Below are 22,546 nucleotides of genomic sequence, written 5' to 3' on the forward strand. Positions count from 1 at the left end.
GGACAGAATGTTTTCCTTCTGCGATCTAGAGAAGGACAAGAACAGAGGCTCTGTTTTTCAAGCTCATTTAGAAGCGGCTCCCCTGGATTTCTCGCATTCTCCCGCTGCGGCTGAACACAGAAGCAGTGCTGCCCCCTGCTGCCAAACAGAACAACTGCAACTCACAAACACCCATAATTCACTAAAGAACTGGGTCAATTAGCTCGACTGGAGCAGCAGGTATAATTAACCACAGAAAGTGCATGACTTTGTGCATAAATAGTTAACAACAGCTGGGAGGAGTACAACAAAAGTATACTATTAGCACTAAAAATGTGTCCAACTTGGAAACAGAAACCATATACTGAATCCGTTTGTGTTGGAGTTGCACATAATTGGGACAATGAAGGAAAACACAGACCTTAAAAGAAGCTTCTGAGGTAAAAAGGACACCAGTTAGGACTGTGACAAAAAAAATATTTTTTACATTCTAACACAAAGAAAACACTCAAATTAAATGTGTATCTAATTATATTGATTTGTTATTATCTGTTAAAGACTTCATGAACCAATTACAATCTAAACTGCTTTACAAAAAGATAAAAGAAAACAGCATTATTAGAATTGTACAGTAACAACTTAGTGAAAACTCACACAGGACATCGCCGTTTGTTTATGAGTGTAAAAGTGTCCCATGGTTTGTAGAGGAAGGATAAAGGAGAGTTTTTTTTCGGGATGTCTGTTAAGAAACAGCCGTGTGATTGATGACATGCTCTCATTTGCCCGATTGCGTATTCTAAATGAAATATAGGCCTTTTCCACAGACCTGCGGCCATTGATTTCCACTCAGCCCGTGTGCTGTGTGTCCTTGCGAGGAAGATTTTAATGCTTCTCAAGGTGCTTTCATATTCGCTCATATTTTATAATTAAATTAGCCTGCATCAGACTGCCCCAAAGTCCAGACCAAACGTCACAGTGTTTGTGTGCATATATGAGACAGAGACAAATAAGTTTGTCTGTGTGTCAGCAAAAAAAGGCTGCGTGTGTATGAAAGTTTTGCCTGCAATAGTCCTTTACAAAGTCAGAAAGACGTCCTATGGTAATTACTCCGCAAAATACACATTTTTAGAAAAGTACATGCAACCCGAATGCCTAATTACGCCACTTAAAAACACTGCAAACTGCATTTTAGGAAAAAAAAACATTGTTTACTTTAGTTAAGAATCACTTTTCCTTTTAACACCATTCCCAACTTTCAGGGACATTTTTTAGCAAAACTTTCCCTGAAGTATAACAAGGTATGACAAACACAAGTTTCTGAAGAGAAGTGAAAGCTATTACAATATAAAAACACAGGGTATAAAATACAACAGTAAAACTGAACATATATAGTTTCTAAGAAACAGGACATTTTCTTTATTTTTACCTCTGTATGTTGTCCTGACTGGATGGAATCACACCTAGGTTGGCAACTGTCACCACCTTTCTGTTTACTGACTGGCTGGAGACGTTTTCTGGCGTCATTGTAATTGTTGCCGACGACTCGTTCATGCCCACCAGTTTACCTGAACACAGAAATAAACATTAGTTTTACACTTTTAATAATCTAGCCTCTACAGGGGAATTCAGGAAAACAGATGAAAAAACATCAATTTGCATCATTTCTTTTATTTTATTTAAATTGTTCTGGGAGCTCAAGCTGGATTCACACTTACAGTAGAAGAGACACAGGTTTTGTGCATATATCTGCTGCATATAACAGCAGGTGCTTGTTTATAAATTTGAGAAATTAAAAACAAAAAAATAAATACATTTGTAGTAATCACATTGTTCAAAAGTGTGGAATGTTTTCAAAAGTTTCATGCTAAGCAATCAAAAATACAGTCCAAACAGTAATATTACAAAAATATTATTTACTCCAGTTTTCAGTGTCAGATGATCTTTCAGAAATCATTATAACATGCTGATTTGCTGCTCTAGAAACATTTGTTATCAATGTTTAAAAGGTTTTGCTGCTGTGAAAACTGATTTTTCCAAATTCTGATTTCTTTGATGAAAAGAAAGTTCAAAAGAACAGCTTTTATTTAAAATGGAACACTTTTGTAACATTATAAATGTTTTATGTACATATACAGTTGAGGTCAAAAGTTTACATACACCTTGCAAAATCTGCAAAATGTTAATTATTTACACATAGTCCACAAGAGAAAATAATAGTTTATAAAATTGATAAAAATGACCCTGTTTAAAAGTTTACATACGCTTGATTTTTAATACTATTTTGTTACCTGAATGATCCACAGCTGTTTTTTTTTGTTTAGTGATATTGTTCATGAGTCCGTTGTTTTTCCTGAACAGTTAAACTGGCCGCTGTTCTTCAGAAAAATCGTTGAGTCCCACAAATTCTGTAGTTTTTCAGCATTTTTGTGTATATGAACCCTTTCTAACAATGACTGTTCGATTTTGAGATCCATCTTTTCACACTGAGGACAACTGAGGGACTCATATGCAACTATCACAGAAGGTTCAAACACTCACTGATGCTTCAGAAAGAAACACGATGCATTAAGAGCTGGGGGGGTGAAAACTTTTGGAATTTAAAGATCAGGATAAATTTAACTTAGTTTGTCTTCTGGGAAACATGCAAGTATCTTTTGTAGCTTCTGAAGGGCAGTACTATGTGAAAAAAATATGATATCTAGACAAAATAAGAAAAATGTACTCATCTACGTTCTGTTCAAAAGTTTTCACCCCTGGCTCTTAATGCATCGTTTTTCCTTCTGAAGCATCAGTGAGTCTTTGAACCTTCTGTAATAGTTGCATATGAGTCCCTCAGTTGTCCTCAGTGTGGAAAGATGGATCTCAAAATCATAAAGTCATTGTTGGAAAAGGTTCAAATACACAAAAATGCTGAAAAACCAAAGAATTTGTGGGACATAAAGGATTTTTTTGAAGAACAGCAGGCAGTTTTAACTGTTCAGGACAAACAAAGGACTCATGAACAACTATCACTAAACAAAAAACACAGCTGTGGATCATTCAGGCAACAACACAGTGTTAAGAATCAAGTAAAATTTTTGAACAGGGTTGTTTTTATTTTATTATAAATTCACCTATTATTTTTCTCTTTTGGATTGTATGTAAAAGATCTCAACTGTAAGTATATATATATATATATATATATATATATATATATGGACTGTCACGCTAAAAAAATTAAAAAGTACAAAAAAAGTTCATAAAACTACTATAAAAAAGGGATATATTCAAGTAAAGAAGTATGAGAGGAAGAGATTTGCAACTTTAGTTTTGTGTAGTGAATATACCAAAATTTCTGGGATTTTGAAAAATATCTTACATTTTCCACTGGGAAAAACAAAAAAAATCATTCAGGTTTAAAACAACATGAGGGTGATTTTCATTTTTGAATGACCGATCCCTTATAAAATCTTAAAACTTGAACTTAAACAAACATCCCTTCTGCATAAAGCTTTTAGCAAACCTGCATTTGATTTGCAGAAAGACAAACCTAGTATGTATACGTGTGCATTCTTTCATATTTAACATCCGCAGAACGAAAAGTACCGGGGGTCGAAACAATCTCGGCCTTCGGTAAGAGCATGCGATATTTGTGGGCCGCGTTGAACCACTAGACTTGATTAAGACTAAAGCGAGCGGGGAAACACGGCGGCCGTGCAGGACATTAGCCGGAGACGGCGTGAATAAGCCTCGTCGAGCGGTAACAAGCACATAAAAGCAGCACGCCGCCGCTCCTTAACAAGCTTCTTCAGGGAAACACGCGCAGACAATACGGCTTAATGCGTCCAAACTGGACTAAATGAAAATGTTGTGTTTCACTTAAAAAACACAGACAGACCGGGTGCTTTTCTTTCTGAAAGGCACAAACTACAGCCCACTTCAGCTTGGCTTTCAAACGGCATGGATGTGAGAGTGCACAGTGATACGTGCAAACGCACGCACGGGCTCGCTCTCTCGTTTAGGGGGCAAGGTTTTGAGAGTGCTCATTTAAAGTCTTAAATCTGTCCATTAGGCTCTATTGTAGAGAAAATGTGGAGTAAATGAATATAGCGCGGCTTATGCTAAAAGCCTTTGCCACAGCAACCAATTAAGAATAAATGATTGGCTATAAAAAGCGCCTTACTTCCTGTTCCTCGTCTGTAAATAGTGAGGCGGGAAGCACTCTCTTCGCTCATTAAAATGTGCGCGCACGCGTGTCGTCCTGAGTGAAGGTATAGGCGGCTCTCTAAAAAGACAAGGCAGGAATCCATTGAGCGTAAATGAAAAATCAAACCCGCCGTTTCTTTCGAAGAGCGTCTGCTTCATTATGTCGGCCTAATGTTGGGCCGTAAAGCGGAGAAAGGTATTTGAACGGGCCAGGTGTGTGTGTGTTGCATGTGTGTGCGTTCCCGAAAAGCATCTGAACAAGCCAGATGCACGCTAAACCAAGCTTTTCTCTTCTTGGCTTCCATTTATTTGGTTTTCCCATGCTTGTGTTTGGTTCTATCAGCTGGAATGGTTTGTTGCGCTAAGGAAGGAGAAACAAATTTGATCAGGAGAAGTTTAAAGGTAAAATGCGTTTCTGCGTCACTAACGTAAGACAAAAATGCAAAAAATACTGTTATTAAACAGGTTTCCGGACCCTGTCTATCACTGTTTAGATAAAATTGGTTAAAAAATTATTAAAATATATTAAAAATGTATTTTAAAAATGTAAAAAAAACAAACAGTTTTAACTCAAAAACAACAGGAAAGCACAAAAATAATAACGGTTTTAAACAGGTTTTGTGTACCCAGTCTGTCATTGGTCAGGGAAACATAGTCCCGCCCCCAAATTTACATGATTGATTGAGACATTGACTGTGCAAATAGAAAACATTTATTTTAAACTGTAATTTAAAATAAATTTTACTGTATATTTCATCACATAAATGCAGCTTTGGTAAGAATATGAGACTTCAAAAACATCTAAAAATCAAATTTTTGAACGGTAGTATTTATATTGTAAATTAACATTTTTATTTAGCACGGATGTGTTAAATTGATCAAAAAAGAGAAATGTTTCTTAAGCAGCAAATCAGTGTATTAGAATGATTTCTGAAGGATCATGTGACAATGAAGACTGGAGTAATGATACTGAAAATTCAGCGTTGCATCAAAGAAATAAATTACATTTTGAATTATATTAAATTAGAGAATATTTATTTTAAACTAATAATTTTTCACAAATTTACTGTTTTTTTTTATTTTAACTTTTATTTTAATTGAAGTTTAAGTAATTTTGCTGTGTGCTTTTGTCATTTTTATTATAAAGTTATTAATTTTTAACTATACAGTTATTATTAACTATATGGCTTTTTATTCATTTTTAGTTTTTGTTAGTTATTTTTATAGCAATTTTATTTAGTTAGTTAATTTACTATGTTAATTTAAACTAAATAATAAGAAATGATAAGAAAAATTAATAAATGTGACCCTGGACCACAAAACCAAAAAAAAAAAATAAAATAAAAAATTACAAAATATCTTCATGGAACATCATCTTTACTTAATATCCTAATGATTTTTGGCATAAAAGAAAAATTGATAATTTTGACCCATAAAATGTATTTTTGGCTATTGCTACAAATATACCCGTGCTACTTAAGACTGGCCTTGATGTTCACGGTCACAAATAAATAATATATATATATATTTTTTTTAATGGTGTTAGTTTTAGTTAACTATAATAACCCAAAGTAATTACTTATTCAAGAGAAATGTGAAGGAATTAGCAATTTCAACCACTGAAAGTAAAAAGCATTTTAAGACTGAAAAAAAAAAAAAATACATGGCTGAGGACAATGTCAAAAGCTAAGAAAGCAGATGTTTAAAAAGTCATACCAATCAGTTTCTAACAAAAACTTAGGACCCCCAGCGCCCTGCGGAGAACAGGTCACACGCGTCAGTTCTAGATCTCATTGGACAACTTGTTTTGGCCTTCAGTGGAGATGCTAGCAGTGCATGTAAAGCGTACTATGTGTGTCAGATTAGCCTGTCTGAGCTTTCTGCATCAGCAGGTATATTCAGAGGGACATTTTTAAAGAGCAGGGACAGTATTTCAAGAGATATTCTGTGTGCTTAAATAACCAAGTTTAAATGTGAAAAGTTTTTCGAAGGTGCACGCCTATCATCAACTAAACATCGCAAACATTCAAAGTGGTGAAAAAAAAAAGAAAAAAAAAAAGAAGAGTGGTCAGCCCTGGAGTCCATGTGTAAGTATGACTCTTTTTATAAGTTTTCTAATAATTATCATTAAACTAGCTTCACTATCCATCCTTGTTTCACAACTTGCATGACCTTGTTAAGAACTTTGATCATCTTTTGAGTATGCAAGCTCAATACATGCAAAAATTAGTTTGTATCAGTTCACAACTCATGCACTTTTCAATGCACTACTACATGCATAAAAAAAATAGGTAACATTCTTCTTTGGGTTCACTTTTGAGTGTTTTTTACTTCTTGCATTCAACAGGGTGGAAAACAACATTTCCTCAGACTATTTCAGAGCATGGGCTTAAAATGTTGTTTATATAAAATCACCCAGCCCAGTACTGTTTTTGAGGTTTCTGAGAGTGGTGTGTAGACGTTTTTGAAGATGAAACAGTGCTGTATTTTTGAGGCATTTAAGTGTTATTTCTGGGTGTTTACAGCATCAGTGCTGTGTTGTAAGTGCTAAGAGGTGTTTGTATTACCCTGCTCTTTGGTGAAGTCTGCTTCGCTCATGGTGACGGGCAGCAGCAGCTCTCCTACCGCAGGCTGGACAGACACGTTGAATTCATCTTCTTTAGTACTGAAAGAAGAGAGAACAGCACCGTAAGGTCACCACACACCTGTCCATCTTTTTCTGTGATTCCCTTGTAAATATACAGTACTGGTCAAAAGTTTCTGCTTAGTAAGAGAGTTTAGGAAAAAAATGTATACTTGTATTCAGTAAGGATGCATTAAATTGATCAAAGTGACAGTAAACACTTCTACATTGTTACCAAAAATGTCCATCTCGTTTACTTTTGAACTTTCTGTTCATCAAAGAATCCAAAATCCGCTACTCAGCATATTAGAATGATTTCTGAAAGATCATGTGACACTGAAGACTGGATTAATGAAGCTGAAAACTGAGCGTTGCGTCAAAGGAATAAATTACATTTTGAATTATATTTAAATCAAAAACATTTATTGTAAACTGTAATAATATTTCACAATTTAACAGTTTTTACTGTATTTTAAATCAAATAAATGCAGCCTTGGTGAGCATAAGAGACTTAAAAAACAATTAAAAATCTAACCCCATATTGTTGAATGGTAGTATTTATATTATAAATGAACACTTTTATTCAGCAACGATGCATTAAATTGATTAAAATAGACTGTAAACACTTCTATATTTTTACAAAAACACTGATAATCAAAAATGTTTCTTGAGCAGAAAATCAGTATATCTGAATGATTTCTGAAGGATCATGTGACACTGAATACTGGAGTAATGATGTTGAAAATTCAGTGTTGCATAAAAGGAATAAATTCCATTTTTAAATATACTCAAATAGAAAAGAGTTATTTTAAACTGTAAAAATATTTCCAATTTTTTACATTTTTACTGTATTTTTAATCAAATAAATGCAGCCTTAGTAAGCATACGAGACTTTTAAAAGACGAAACATTTAAAAATCTAACCCCAAATTTTTTAACGGAAGTTATAACATTGTAAATGAACACTTTTATTTCGCAATGACACATTAAATTGATCAAAATAGACAGTAAACACTTCTATATTGTTATGAATAATTATAACGAAGGATCATGTGACACTGAATACTGGAGTAATGGTGCTGAAAATTCAGCATTGCATCAACTAAATAAATTTAATTTTGAATTGTATTAAATTAGAAAACATTTATTTTAAACTGTAATAATTTTTCACAATTTTACAGTTTTTACTCTACTTTTAATCAAATAAATGCAGCCGTAGTGAGCATAAGAGACTTCAAAATCATTTAAAAATCTAACCTAAATTTTTTTAGAAATTTTATTTGGTACAATATAAGGCATTATACTATATAAAATTGTATGTAGGAGCATTTTATGTCTCTTTAAGTAATGCATTCGTCAGTTCAGTATTGTGATATAGTTTTAAATTTCTAAGTGAAAAAGTAAATAGAGTCAATTTTGAAGTGATGTTAACTAAAGAATTGATGTGATAAAGCCGTATAACATTTCAGGGAAGCTAACACACTGTTTCACAGTTTTTAAACAAGCAAAAACATTTTACATCTACGAGAAAGACTGAAACCCAATCTATTTTGTTTTCGGTCCCTCCTCTCATCCCAAAAGAGTAAAAGAATAAAGTTATTGATTGTCAGGTTTGCCAATTTACTTTGTAAGTAGCCAATTAGCTGAGAAACAGAACCGTTATTACCATCCCACTGGATCAATCATCACTGATCCACCGACGGGGAGAGACCAAATACGGAGAAAAAGAAAGAGGGAGACGGAAGGATGAAAGTCATTTCTATTTTCATATTCGTATTGATTAGCATCATCACTGTTTGTGGCCTGCCATAGGAAAGAAGAGCGTCAGGTACTCCGATAAAGACCGAAATCTGACATTAAAGTCCTATCATGAAGAGCGGCAGGCTGGGAAATAGGAAGCCAATAAGGAGAGAATCCAGGAGCGGGAGAACAGGGGCACCACGGAGATCAGGTGATGAGGGGAAACAGGCTTGAGAAAGATTCAGAGACCAAATAAGCGGGCTAGGGATCAACGTGCAAAGTAAATCCAGGTATTTCTTTCTAATACGGCATAATCTCTTGACGTAGCCGCGATAGAGAGGTGCCGAATCCCTCCTTAAACCGACTCCGTGAGCTCGGCTTTCGTCCGGGGCCACAGACACGCGTGCAGGCCTGACCTGCGCCCACTCGTCTCCATGTCATTGAACTCACATTGGCTCCATTAGCACACATAATCTAGCGGTCGGTCGCTCGCTCCCTCTCTTCAGCTCGGCTGTTTATGGTGATGTTATTCACGCCTGGCTATTTCACTGTATCGATCACAAAAGCCTCTGGCGTAATCGAAAAAAGAAAAAACAATTACAAGCTTTGTGGAGAAGCATAATCACTCTAAATTAGATTATTAAAAAAATGTAATGCATATTATTACCATTCACACAATTCGGTAATAATTTATTTTTTAAAACGTATTGAAAAGGGGAACAATTAATATTGTCTTATTTCGCCCTGTGTAAGGATAATGAACAACAGTAATTTAATCTGTATAATGACATGCTAGCGCCATCATAACGTGCACACATTATGAGTGTGTATTAATGTTTTTGCTGATCGTTGTTTTTAGAGGTAAGCGAACACCATCGTGCCTCACTCTCAGATGTGTTAGTGACCTGATCTAAGGGTTTCAGTGCTACTAAAGCACATTAACTTGAGGTAGGGATGAAGATTGTGAGGGATTTAATGATTCTGGCTCCTCTTAACAATGTTTACTGTTATGTTATGCAGTATTTAGTGAACTGTTACCATAGTTGGAAGTTTGCAGCTTGTGTGGAGTCATTGAAGTCGACGCCCATGGACACTGTTATTGACGCCTGCTGCTCCAAACGCTCTGAAGAAAGAGAAAGATCTGTTAGCAAGCTGTCTGAACGATCAAAACCATAAGATGAATATAATTCTATAGAGAAAGATACAAAAAACATCAAAGCAACATCGAGAACGGAAGGAAATAAGGGAGTAAGGATGGACAGGAAGTATAAAGGTTGAACTAAAGAAAGTAAAGAGAGAAGAAAGGAAGTAAGGATGGATGGAATGAAGAAAAACAAAAGGAAGGAAGGGCAAAAAACAAAGGAAAAGACAATGATGGAATGGAGGAAAAAACTAAGCAAGAAGGAAGGAAGTAAATAAGGGGAAAAGGTCAGAAGGATGGAAGTAAGAAAACAGATGGAAGGAAGGAAGGATGGAAAGAAGTCAGGAAAGGACATGGACAAACGGAACAGAAGAAAGTGAAGTTAGAAGAAAGACAGTAAAGAAAGCTGGAACTAAAAAGGAAATGAAGAAGGAAGGAAGAAAAACAGAAGAAAGTAAGGATGGAAAGAAACAAAAAAGGATGGAAGGCCAGGAGATAGAAAGTAAAGAAAGCCAAAAGGAAGACAGTAATGAGGGAGGCCGAAGAATGAAAGGAAGAAATAACAGAATGAAGAAAGCAAGAAACAAAAGGAAGGAGGGAAGGTAAGAAAGAAGAAATGAAGAAGGAAAGGTGGAAAGGAAAGAGAGTGGAAAGGAAGGAAAGAACAAAGGAAGGAAAGAGAAGGAAGAAAGGAAGGAAGCAGGGAAGATGGAAAATGGGGGAAAAAAAAGACAAGGATGGAATGGATGGAAAAGGAAGGTCAGAAGGATGGAAGTAAGAAAAGAGATAGAAGGAAGGAAGGATGGAAAGAAATCAGGAAAGGACATATGGACAAACGGAACAGAAGGAAGTAAAGATAGAAAGATAGAAAGGTAGAAAGTAAAGAAGGCTAGAAGGAAGGCAGTAATGAGGGAGGCCGAAGAATGAAATGAAGAAATAACAGAATGAAGGAAACAAGAAACAAAAAAAACGGGGGAAGGTAAGAAAGAAGAAATGAAGAAGGAAAGAATGAAGAAAGTAAGGAAGAGCAGAAGAAAGAGAGTAAAGAAGGTGAGAAGGAAGAAAGCAAGAAAATTTGGAAGGATGAAATAACAATGAAAGTAGGCAAGAAAAATCAAAATGAAGGAAAGAAGGAAGGATAAATAAAAGGAAGGTGAGAATGATGGAAGAAAGAAGGGACAGTAGAAAGGAAGGAAAGAACAAAGGAAGGAAAGAGAAGGAAGAAAGAAAGGAAGCAGGGAAGATGGAAAATAGTGGGGAAGAAAAGACAAGGATGGAATGAATGGAAGAAAACAGATGGAAAGAAGTCAGGAAAGGACAAATGGAACAGACAGAAGTAAAGATAGACAGAAGAAAGAGAGTAAGGAAGGCTGGAACAATAGATGGAAAAGGAAATAAAGGAAGGAAGGAAGGAAGAAACAACTGAAGGAAGTAAGAAATGGAAAGAAGCAAGAAAGGATGGAAGGTCAGGAGATAGAAAGTAAAGAAGGCCAAAAGGAAGACAGTAATGATTGAGGCCGAAGAGTGAAATGAAGAACAGAATGAAGGATGTGAGAAAAAAGGAAAGAAGTTTGGAAGGAAGGAAGGAAAAAGGAAAGAAATAATAAAAGAAAAACTTAAGGAAATAAAGGAAAAAAAGTAAGGAAGACCAGAAAGGAGAAAGTAAAGAAAGTCAGAGGCAAGAAAGTAAGGAAAACTGGAGGGACGAAATAATGGAATAAAGGAAGTAGGCAAGAAAAAGCAAAATGAAGGAAAAAAGGAAGGAAGGAAGGATAAACAAAAGAAGAAATGCAACAAGAAACAAAGGAAGGTGAGAAGGATGGAAGAAACACAATACTGATGAAAAGAAAGGAAGGAAGGGAGGGCAAAATAACGAGAGATAGGAAGCGGTGAAGTTGGAAAAAATGGAGAAAAAAAATGACAAAATGACAGAACGGAAGAAAAAACTAAAGAAGGAAGAACCGAAGGAAATAAAGGGAAAAAGAAGGCCAGCATGATGAAAGTAGGAACACAGAAAGAAGGAAGGAAGTAAGGAAAAGACAAATAGGATAGAAGGAAGTAAAGATAGAAGGAAGACGGTAAGGAAGGCTGGAAGAATAGAAGAAAGAAAAAACTGAAAAAGAAAATTAAGAAGGATGAAAGGACAAACTGAAGGAAGTAAAGATGGAAGGAACCAAGAAATGATGGAAGGAAATAAGGATAATAGTAAGGAAAAAGCCAAAGAATGAAATGAATAAATAACATAAAAAAGCAAGAAAAAAAGGAAAGAAGGACGGAACAAAGAAAAGAATAAAGAATGGATAAAGAAAAAAAATTAAGGAAGTAAAGGAAGAAAGTAAGGAAGACCAGAAGTAAGAAAGTAAAGAAGGTCAGAGGGAATAATGGAAGGTACGGAAAACTGGAAGGAAAAAAACGGAATAAAAGAAGTAGTAAGAAAACAGATGGAAGGAAGGAAGGAACAGAAGGAAGTAAAGCAAGACATAAGGAAGACAGTAATGGAGGCCAAAAGTATGGAAGGAAGGAAAAACAGGAAAAGGAAATAAAGAACGAAGGACAAACTGAAGGAAGTAAAAATGGAAAGAAGAAAAAAAAGAATGGATGGCCAGAAAAAATAAGTAAGGAGGAAGGCAGATAAATGAAATGAAGAAATAATAGAATGAAGCAAGAAAAAAAATAAAGTAGCAAAGGTAGAAAAGAAGAATAACAAATGAATAAATGAAAAACTTAAGGAAGACCAGAAAGAAGAAAGTAAAGAAAACTGGGAAGAAGAAATAACGGAATGAAGAAAGTAAGAAAAAGCGAAATGAAGGAAGAAAGGAAGAAAGGATAAACAAAAGAAAGAATGAAACAAGAAAGAAAGGAAAGAAGGATGAGAAGGATGGAAGAAAGGAAGGAAGGAATAATGAACCACAATAGGGAAAGGACAGAAGGAATGAAGGAAAGAAAAAAGAATAGAGGGGGAAAAACAGAGAAAGAATGTGCAGCACAGTATAGAAAGAAGCTTGATCTATTTTTGATCTTTCCCAGCCATGAAATTCATCTTTGTGATGGTTTAACACCACAAGCATGGTTCAATTTAATGTTATAAAAGCCAAACCTGTCCTGTGAATGACTTAAACTGTTTTGTGACAGAGAAAGAGAGAAACAGACAGAGAGAAAACACAGGGAATGTGAGTGTGTGTTGTGTTGTGCACCACTGTGAGCCGTGTGTCTGATGAGAGGACCTCTGCTAATCGATACACAGGCTGAAATCATATCAGCTGCATTAATACAAGCTGAAAGAGGGAGAATGTGAATGTGTGTGTGCTGGAGAAGTCTCAGCTGGACAGTCTGATTAATAACTAATATTATGAATGTCTAATTTGACTGTTAATATTCACTAAACGTGTTAGAAATAATTGGATGGCCTTCTTGAATACTACAAAATTGAATTTAGTCGTTTAGTAACTCCTGTTCTCCATGCTATGACCTCTTCGCATTACACATTGACACATTTAAACTCCTTTTACTGCCGTGTTATGCTCACCGATAGCGTTAAAGCGGTGGATGTTTTGTCCGGTGGAACTCTTCTCAGAGATGTGGATGTTCTCCAGGGCTTGGTCACCACTGTTGCTTAGCGTCAGCTGCAGGGATACCATGCTGTTGCCATAGATACAGGGCTGCCGGGTGAAGCGGTACTGGGCGGACAGACCTTTACCCGTCATCCTGTGGAGCAACTCATGGGAGGTTTCCGGCACAAACACGGGAGAACTCGCCTGCGGGGAGACACGTACATGCTAAGAAACGGCGTCAAACTGACAAGCAAGAAATACACAAAGATGGAGAAGAGAACACCTGTAGTTGACAACAAACTGATTAGAAATGAAAAGAACAAAATGTACTGAAAAGAAATTTGGTCATTATGATCAGCAGCTGTGACTTCTAGATATTTTGTAGTGCTAAATAAGTAAAGACTATAGCTGAATTATTATTGCAAAACATGTAGATCTAATTCTTTTTTGTCTGACCAATAGAAAATGTGAGGAAACCTGTCAGAAAACAGCCATTATTTTGCAAAGTAATCAAAACTAAATACTTTTTTGTCTGACCAATGGAAAATGTAAAGAAACCTGTATGAAAACAGTCATTATTTTGCCAATTAATCAAAACTCAGTACTTTTTTTGTCTGATCAATGGAAAATGTAAGGAAACCTGTCAGAAACAGTAATTATTTCCGCAATTGATCAAAACTAATTATTTTTTGTCTGACCAATAGAAAATGTGAAGAAACCTGTCTGATTATTTTGGAAGTTAATCAAAATAAATTTGTTTTTTTGGCTGATCAATGGAAAATGTAAGGAAACCTGTCAGAAAACAGACATTATTTTGGCAGTTAATCAAACTAAACCTTTTCTGTCCGACCAATGGAAAGATGTGAGGAAACCTGTATGAAAACAGTCATTATTTCAGTAATGAATCAAGACTAATTTCTTTTTTTTTTTCTGACCAATGGAAAATGTGAGGAAACCTGTCTGAAAATGGTCATTATTTTAGCAATTAATCAAAACAAAATATTTTTTGTCTGACCAATGTAAAATGAGAGGAAACTTGTTGGAAACAGTCATTATTTTGCCAATTAATCAAAACTAATTCTTTTTTTTTTGTCTGACCAATGGAAAATGTGAGAAAAACTTGTACAGTATTTTGGCAATTAATCAAAACTACATTTTTTATTTTGTTTCATTTTATGTACTTATTCTTTTTGTCTGACCAATGGAACACGAAAGCAAACCTGTATGAAAACAGTCATTATTTTGGCAATTAATCAAGACTAATTTGTTTTTTTTTTTGTCTGATCAATGGTAAATGTGAGGAAACCTGTTGGAAAACAGTAATTTTTTGGGCAATTTATCACAACTAAGTCCTTTTTTTCTTTACAGAATTTTTTAAAAACGAGGTCTTTTTTTAAACCTGTATGAAAACAGTCATTATTTTGGCAGTTAATCAAAACTAAAACTTTTTTTTGCCCGACCAATGGAAAATGTGAGAAAACCTGTACGAAAACAGTCATTATTTTGTCAGTTAATCAAAACTAATTATTTACTTGTTTGACCAATGGAAAATGAAAGGAAAACAGTCATTATTTTGGTAATTAGTCAAAACAAATTATTTTTTTGTCTGACCAATAGAAAATGAGAGGAAATATATATAAAAACAATCTTTATTTCAGCAATTAATCAATATTAAATCTTTTTTGTCTGACAAAAAGAAAATGAGAGGAAACTGTATGAAAACAGTCATTATTTTGGCAATTTGTCAAAACTTCACAACATAAAACATATGTAAAATGTCAATGTTCATATAAAAGATACAAAAACACTTATGTGCACACAGACAATCATGAAAATGAAAAAAGTAGTATATAAAGAGCCACCATCAGCCCATTTCCTTATCTTAATAAGCCACCTTTTAACTTTTCATCTTAATGCAAAATCTCTGAGACACAGATGAAGATGATAGAGAGGCATAAGGCTATTTTCATTATAAACACATTAGTGAAACATTAGGGAAACCTTAGCAAAATGCCTATATAACGTTAGAGTAACGCTGGGATGCTCTTATTGCTGTCTTAGGTAATTTATAATATAAGCAGAGATTTGTACTTCACCTGAAGGAAATATGAGTGGTTCTACATATGAAGCTGAAGTTTCAACCACAATGCTAGGGTCAATAAAATTCATCAATACAGTTTTATAAATGCTCAATACTGACTTGTTTATGATTTCTAACCCATTCCAACAACTGCTTCCAATACTATCACAAGTCCGTCTTGCAATTTCAAACAAAACTTCTAGATAACATTACCTTGGTGACATTTAAAACAGCAGAAAACACAACAGCTGTGTCCAATACAGAAAACAAATGCTCAAGCTGGCAGCGGATAAAAATTCATCAAAGATGCAGTAACAAAACAACTGGTCTAGCAAGTGACTGTACCGTCAGCTTTGCAAAAACACTCCAAATCCAGTTATTGCCATAATGTTTTGAGCCATAATTAGAGTTTTAATGATCAATCATTAATCAACTATATTGGAATCGATTAGTAGTAAGAAATGAAGACAGAAATATTGTTAAATATTATTACAATTTGACACAACTGTTTTCTGTTTGAATATATTTTAAAATGCAATTTATTTCTGTGATGCAAAGCTGAACTTTACTGCAGCAACTTTACTGCAGTCTTCAGTGTCACATGATCCTTCAGAAATCATTCTAATATGCTGATTTGCTGCTCAAGAAACATTTATTATCATTAAAGGAGAAGTCCACTTCCAAAACAAAGATTCACATATAATGTACTCACCCCCTTGTCATCCAAGATGTTCATGTCTTTCTTTCTTCAGTCGTAAAGAAATTGTTTTTTGAGGAAAACATTTCAGCATTTTTCTTCATGTAATGGACTGATATGGTGCCCCGAATTTGAACTTCCAAAATGCAGTGTAAATGCGGCTTCAAACGATCCCAAACGCGGTTGTAAATGATCCCAGTCGAGGAAGAAGGGTCTCATCTAGCGAAACGATCGGTTATTTTCATAAAAATAATACAATTTATATACTTCTTAATGTCAAACGCTCGTCTTGTCTTACTCTGCCTGGACTGTTTTTGTTCCGGTTCATGACAGTTAGGGTACGTCGAAAAACTCCCATCTCATGTTCTCCCTCAACTTCAAAATCGTCCTATATCACTGTTTTACCTTTTTTGTTGCAGGTGTTTGATCTTCTTTGCATGTTCACTTCGCAAAGACAGGGTCGGTACTTCTGCAGCGATGTAGGATGATTTTGAAATGATTTTTGAAGTTGAGGGAGAAAATACGATTGGAGTTTTTCCACATACCCTAACTATCCTGAGCCAGAATACACAGAGTTCAACGAGAACAAGGCAAGATGAGCGTTTGAGAATAAAAAGTATTTATATTGTATTGTTTAAATGAAAATAACCAATCGTTTCGTTAGATAAGACCCTTCTTCCTCGGCTGGGATTGTTTACAACCGCATCTGGGATCATTTGAAGCCGCATTTAAACTGCATTTTGGAAGTTCAAAATTGGGGCACCATAGCAGTCCATTATATGGAGAAAAATGCTGAAATGTTTTCCTCAAAAAACATAATTTCTTCACGACTGAAGACAGAAAGTCATGAACATCTTGGATGACAAGGGGGTGAGCACATTATATGTGAATCTTCTCCTTTAATGTTGAAAACAGTTGCATTTCTTTCATAAAAAAATCTTACTGACCTCATACTTTTAAACGATAGTGTATAATACTGACATATCAGCACTCAGCCATAAAAACAATCATCTGCAATCGTATCAGCAAAAATGTCTCTAATGGTGCATCCCTGATTTACACTAGTTTGCTTCCACAAAAATCACTAGAATGGCCCACAGAAAAGAAAGGCCAAGCGTCATGCCTGAATTGCGTCCTGTGACACCGGCTGCCATCGATATGACGACTGTGGAAAGACCACTGACGTCTCAATGCATTACTCCTGACTCTCTGGACTCTCTCTAGCTCGTGTGACAGCAGAACAGATCGGTGGCTGATGGCAGTTTTCTGGCTCTACACGGCACTCCTGAACACCTGGACAGGGATGACATTTCTGCCTGCAATTTATTTGTTGGCTCAGTCTTCAACACCAGCAATCCCTCCAAGCCATGGATTGCATCTGCAAACCAACGCTGGAGTTTTTTCATAGAGTAATGAGAGGTGTTATAAGCTAAAAATAGTGCAATGGAAATAAACTGGAAATGTGCAATGAAAAACTGCATCCGTTAAGATTCAGATTTGCGAAGTACCCCAAGGCTCTGTTTGCGGACCGGTAATATTTTTATTTTACCGGTTGTGTTAATATTGTTAACACAACAACACCAGAACCAAATCAGCAGTTTTATTTATTATTATTATTATTATTATTTTATTTTGCAGGAAAAAAATAGCTGAATTCTAGGAAATGGGTTTAAATGTGGTAAAATCTGTTAAATGCAGCTCAAAAATATACTATATATTCATGTTAAAAGCTGAAGACGGTAAAAAAAATTTTTTGTAATATAACTGATATTCATATTATTAAACATAATATTAAAAATCTGAAATGCTATTTGTACAAATGTTATACAATTATTAATATTAAATATTATAAAATACCATATTATCAATACCATTAAATATGAAATTAATAATATAATCATAATACATTATTCTATAATAAATATTATAATACTAAATAATACGAAATAATATACATCATATTAAATTATAAATTCAATCATATAACAGTTTAATAGAATGGCAATAATATAAAATATGATTTTGTCATATTGAAACTATGGTAACACTTTACAATAAGGTTTCATTTGTTAAAATTAACTATATTAGTTAACATGAACAATAATTATACAGCATTTATTAATAGCTAATGTTAAGTTTATAACTTACCAATACATTATTAAAATTTAAAGTTAATGAACTATAAATTAATATGAACATGAACATTTAATAACTAACATTAAAAAAAATGCTGAAAAAATATTGTTCAGATGAGACCTTACTGTAAAGTGTTATTGCAATTATTATTATTATTAATATTATAACATTATATGATTAAAATTATAATATTTGCTAAAACATATTTAATTTAATTAACAAACAAGGTGGGGAATATGTAAAGATAAAATTAATATTAAATATTAATTAAAATAATATTTTATTAAATTAATCATAATACATAATTTTATATATATTAATATTATGAAACACTTTGATAAATTATATTATTGATATTAAATAAATTAAACACAGATAAATGCTATTACATGATTCATACAATCATAATATTTAGTTAACATGAACAATAATTATACAGCATTTATTAATAGCTAATGTTAAGTTTATAACTTATCAATACATTATTAAAATTTAAAGTTAATGAACTATAAATTAATATGAACATGAACATTTAATAACTAACATTACAAAAAATGCTGAAAAAATATTGTTCAGATGAGACCTTACTGTAAAGTGTTATTGCAATTATTATTATTATTAATATTATAACATTATATGATTAAAATTATAATATTTGCTAAAACATATTTAATTTAATTAACAAACAAGGTGGGGAATATGTAAAGATAAAATTAATTTTAAATATTAATTAAAATAATATTTTATTAAATTAATCATAATACATAATTTTATATATATTAATATTATGAAACACTTTGATAAATTATATTATTGATATTAAATAAATTAAACACATAAATGCTATTACATGATTCATACAATCATAATATATATTTAACAATATATTCATGCTGTTAATATAAAATACTAAATTTTGATGAATGTTTTATATTAAATTAATTAAATATTAATTAACATTAAAATCATTTGAATAAATGGTAAATATTATTAACTATTTATCAAATATAACATTTATTAGTGCTGTCAAACGATTAATCGTGATTAATCGCATCCAAAAGAAAAGTTTTTGTTTACAAAATATATTCTGTGTATATTTATTATGTATATATAAATGCACACACATGTATGTATATATTTAAGAAAAATGTTGTTTGCATATTAAAAATATTTATATATATATAATATTAAATTTAATATGAATTTAAAATTATATTTTATTAATATAATCATAAAACATGATTTTCTATATATTAAATATTAATATTATAAAACATTTTGATAAATTATGTTATTCAAATTAAATAAAATTAAATACAGATAAATGATATTACATTATTAACAAACTCATATTATATATATATATATATATATATATATATATATATTTTTATATTTACGTAAATAATATAAAATACTAAATTTTAATAAACGCTTTATATTAAATTAAATTCTTAATTGTAATATTAATTTAATATTTAATTATTTTAAAACATTCCAAACTATTAATACTGTTACTTAGCAAATAATATTACATAAATATTAAATAAAAAACACAAACAAAGGTGGGAAATATATAGAAACGTGTGAATGATGGGCGTTCGAATTCTGCGGAAATTTGCAGCGGGCCTGCACATCACCTACAATCACCATGACGGATGGCGCAACCGAAACTAGACAAACCAAAATAAAATTGGTTTGAAAACCTGACAGCATGAATGAGTTGGTTTATCCGAAACAGCAGCGTTATACGAACAGCGGTTACGTGCAGCTGAAAGGCGCCTTTAGATGTGTCATATCCTTTTGTAAGCTTCCTACAAAAACACACACACACCATGAATTTATAGCCATGCTTTTGGAGGTGTCAAGCCGGTCCGTGTTGATAAAAGTAGCCGTAATGTTTACGGCGTCAGATTTACCACACAGAAACGCGCGGGTTGTGTCCGCCGTTTCATGATAACCGCTCCTGTCAGTGTCCTCAAGGACCGGACGAGCCAATATACAACACATCGCTTATGATCACCAATATAACACACACACTTGGCGTCCTATAAAGTGGTCAACTCCGCTGGGCGGTGGAAGAGTAAATAACCGAAAGAAAAGGGTAACCTTGACCGCGGCGTCCCGCGCGCACGCTCGGACACGTCTCCCGTGTGAAGGGGAGCTTGATTGAGGGGCTCTATTATGGATGAGCTTAAAGGAAACCTCAGTGATGGATGACAACTCGCTCTAGTCACCTTCACATATCCCAGCATCCTCTCTGTCCAGCTGCCGCCCAATTCTGCTGACAGATGCAAAACGCATTCGCCAGCCCAGATAAAGAGGGAGAGAGAGAGAAACCAGAGGAGGGAAAAGGAGGATAAACGGAGGACGGGAGGACATACAGCAGAGAGAATTAAAAATCTATTTTCTATTGCTGTTTGAAATCTAATTCATTTGTTTATGAGACTGTCGGTATGAGAAAAATGTCATTTGGTGAAACGAGTGCTGGCGAAGTGTGCACGCATCGATCCTGTCAGATGTTAAAAGTCACCGTGATTAATATTGAAGGCTGTGAAAGAAATGTAAAGGAATGGGAGTGAGTTTCTTTGCATAGCTAAACTCCTACTGTACAAAAACAAACAAACATTTAATGCGTTTTGTGGCATTTTTTTGGGTAACAGAACTAAAATCGACATGGCTCACTACGCTTATCAAATCTCAAAAGACTGTGAGTGAATTAAATAAATATGCAGTCGTATAGTGCATCAGATTGAAGCGTATCACTGTGTTCACTTACACATGAGCAGCTCATGATCTGGTGCTTTCAGCATCTCAAAGAGACTCGGTCCACAGCAAATGCTGCAAACTCTATTCATTTGGGAATGTGGCATCATTAGCATCATTTTATAACAGTTTTGTGAACAGATTATTAAGGAATTTTACCAGAATTGCAATGCAGTTTTTCTTAACATTTTGAATTTTGAGATTTTAGGTATTTGAGATATTTTAACATTTGAAATATATTTTTAAAAATATATGTCTGCTTAGTTTTTTATTGATTTTTCAGTTTGAGTTTAAGTTAACACATCATGTTAGACTAAATAAAACTGAGAAATGTTGCTCTAGCAACTAGCTAAATAAAATAAATATATATAAAAAACTTATTTTATTTTACTTATTTTACTTCACTTAGTGTTTATATTTTTTTAAGAAACAAAGGTGGATTTTAGCAGTTTTATTAATGTTTTTATTAATTATATTACATTTTGAAATTTAAGATATTTTGAAACCTGAGATTTTTTTATTTTAAGTTTTAGTAGGTTTGTTGTCTATTTTCTGTCATTTTAATTAGTTTTTAAATATGGCTATAATTTATTATTAATTTATTTTAGCTTTTTAATCATTTTATCTCGGATTTAGTTCCAGTTATTTTAATACATCATGTAAGACTAAATAAAAATGAGAAATGTTGCTCTGGCAACTAGCTAAATAAAATAAATATATATATGAAACTTATTTTATTTTACTTATTTTACTTCACTTAGTGTTTATATTTTTTTCAAGAAACAAAAGTGGATTTTAGTAGTTTTTATTAATGTTTTTATTAATACATTTTATTACATTTTGAAATTTAAGATATTTTGAAATCTGAGATTGTTTATTTTATTTTTTAAGTTTTAGTAGGTTTGTTGTCTATTTTTTGTCATTTTAATTAGTTTTTAAATATGGCTATAATTTATTATTAATTTATTTTAGCTTTTTAATCATTTTTATTTTGGATTTAGTTCCAGTTATTTTAATACATCATGTAAGACTAAATAAAAACTGAGAACCATTGCTTTGGAAACTAGCTGAAATAATTGATATTTATATACACAATACATATACACAGCATACGTACTGTTATTTAAACAAAAACCTTTTATTTTGGACATGAATAATTGTGATCAATTGTTTGACAACACTAATATTTATCAAAATATTGAATAAAAAAAACACAAAAGTGGGGAATATGTAAATAATAAAACCAATATTAAATTAAATATGAATTTAAAATTATATTTTATTAATATAATCATAATACATGATTTTCTATATATTACATATTAATATTATAAAACATTTTGATAAATTATGTTATTCCAATTAAATAACGTTAAATGCAGATAAATGATGTTACGCTATTAACACACTCATAATATATTTTAAAATTATATTCATGTTAATAACAAAATACTAAATTTTAACAAATGCTTTATATTAAATTAAAATCTTAATTAAATATTAAATTAACATTACAATTATTTTAAAACATTATAAATTATTAATAATATTATTTAGCAAATATAACTATATCAAAATTTTACATAAATGTAACATTTTGCTGGAAAAAAAATATATATATATATATATTTTTGAAATCTGAGATATTT

The 22,546-nt window shown here is 32.8% G+C and overlaps 1 protein-coding gene across 2 annotated transcripts in view; it reads right to left on the reverse strand.

Annotated features, from left to right (window-relative positions):
- The window catches only part of ap3b1a (adaptor related protein complex 3 subunit beta 1a), a 75,907-nt gene that overhangs the window by 9,921 nt on the left and 43,440 nt on the right, over nucleotides 1–22,546 (reverse strand). For both annotated transcript variants that reach the window (XM_051093316.1, XM_051093315.1), the window contains exons 23-26: nucleotides 13,194–13,422; nucleotides 9,565–9,649; nucleotides 6,732–6,829; nucleotides 1,406–1,544 (exon numbers count right to left, since the gene is read on the reverse strand). In XM_051093316.1, coding sequence (XP_050949273.1) covers nucleotides 1,406–1,544; nucleotides 6,732–6,829; nucleotides 9,565–9,649; nucleotides 13,194–13,422 — 551 coding nt within the window. The remainder of the gene's footprint in view (nucleotides 1–1,405; nucleotides 1,545–6,731; nucleotides 6,830–9,564; nucleotides 9,650–13,193; nucleotides 13,423–22,546) is intronic.

This window comes from Labeo rohita, chromosome 21, assembly GCF_022985175.1.
Source record: "Labeo rohita strain BAU-BD-2019 chromosome 21, IGBB_LRoh.1.0, whole genome shotgun sequence".
Lineage (NCBI taxonomy): Eukaryota > Metazoa > Chordata > Actinopteri > Cypriniformes > Cyprinidae > Labeo > Labeo rohita.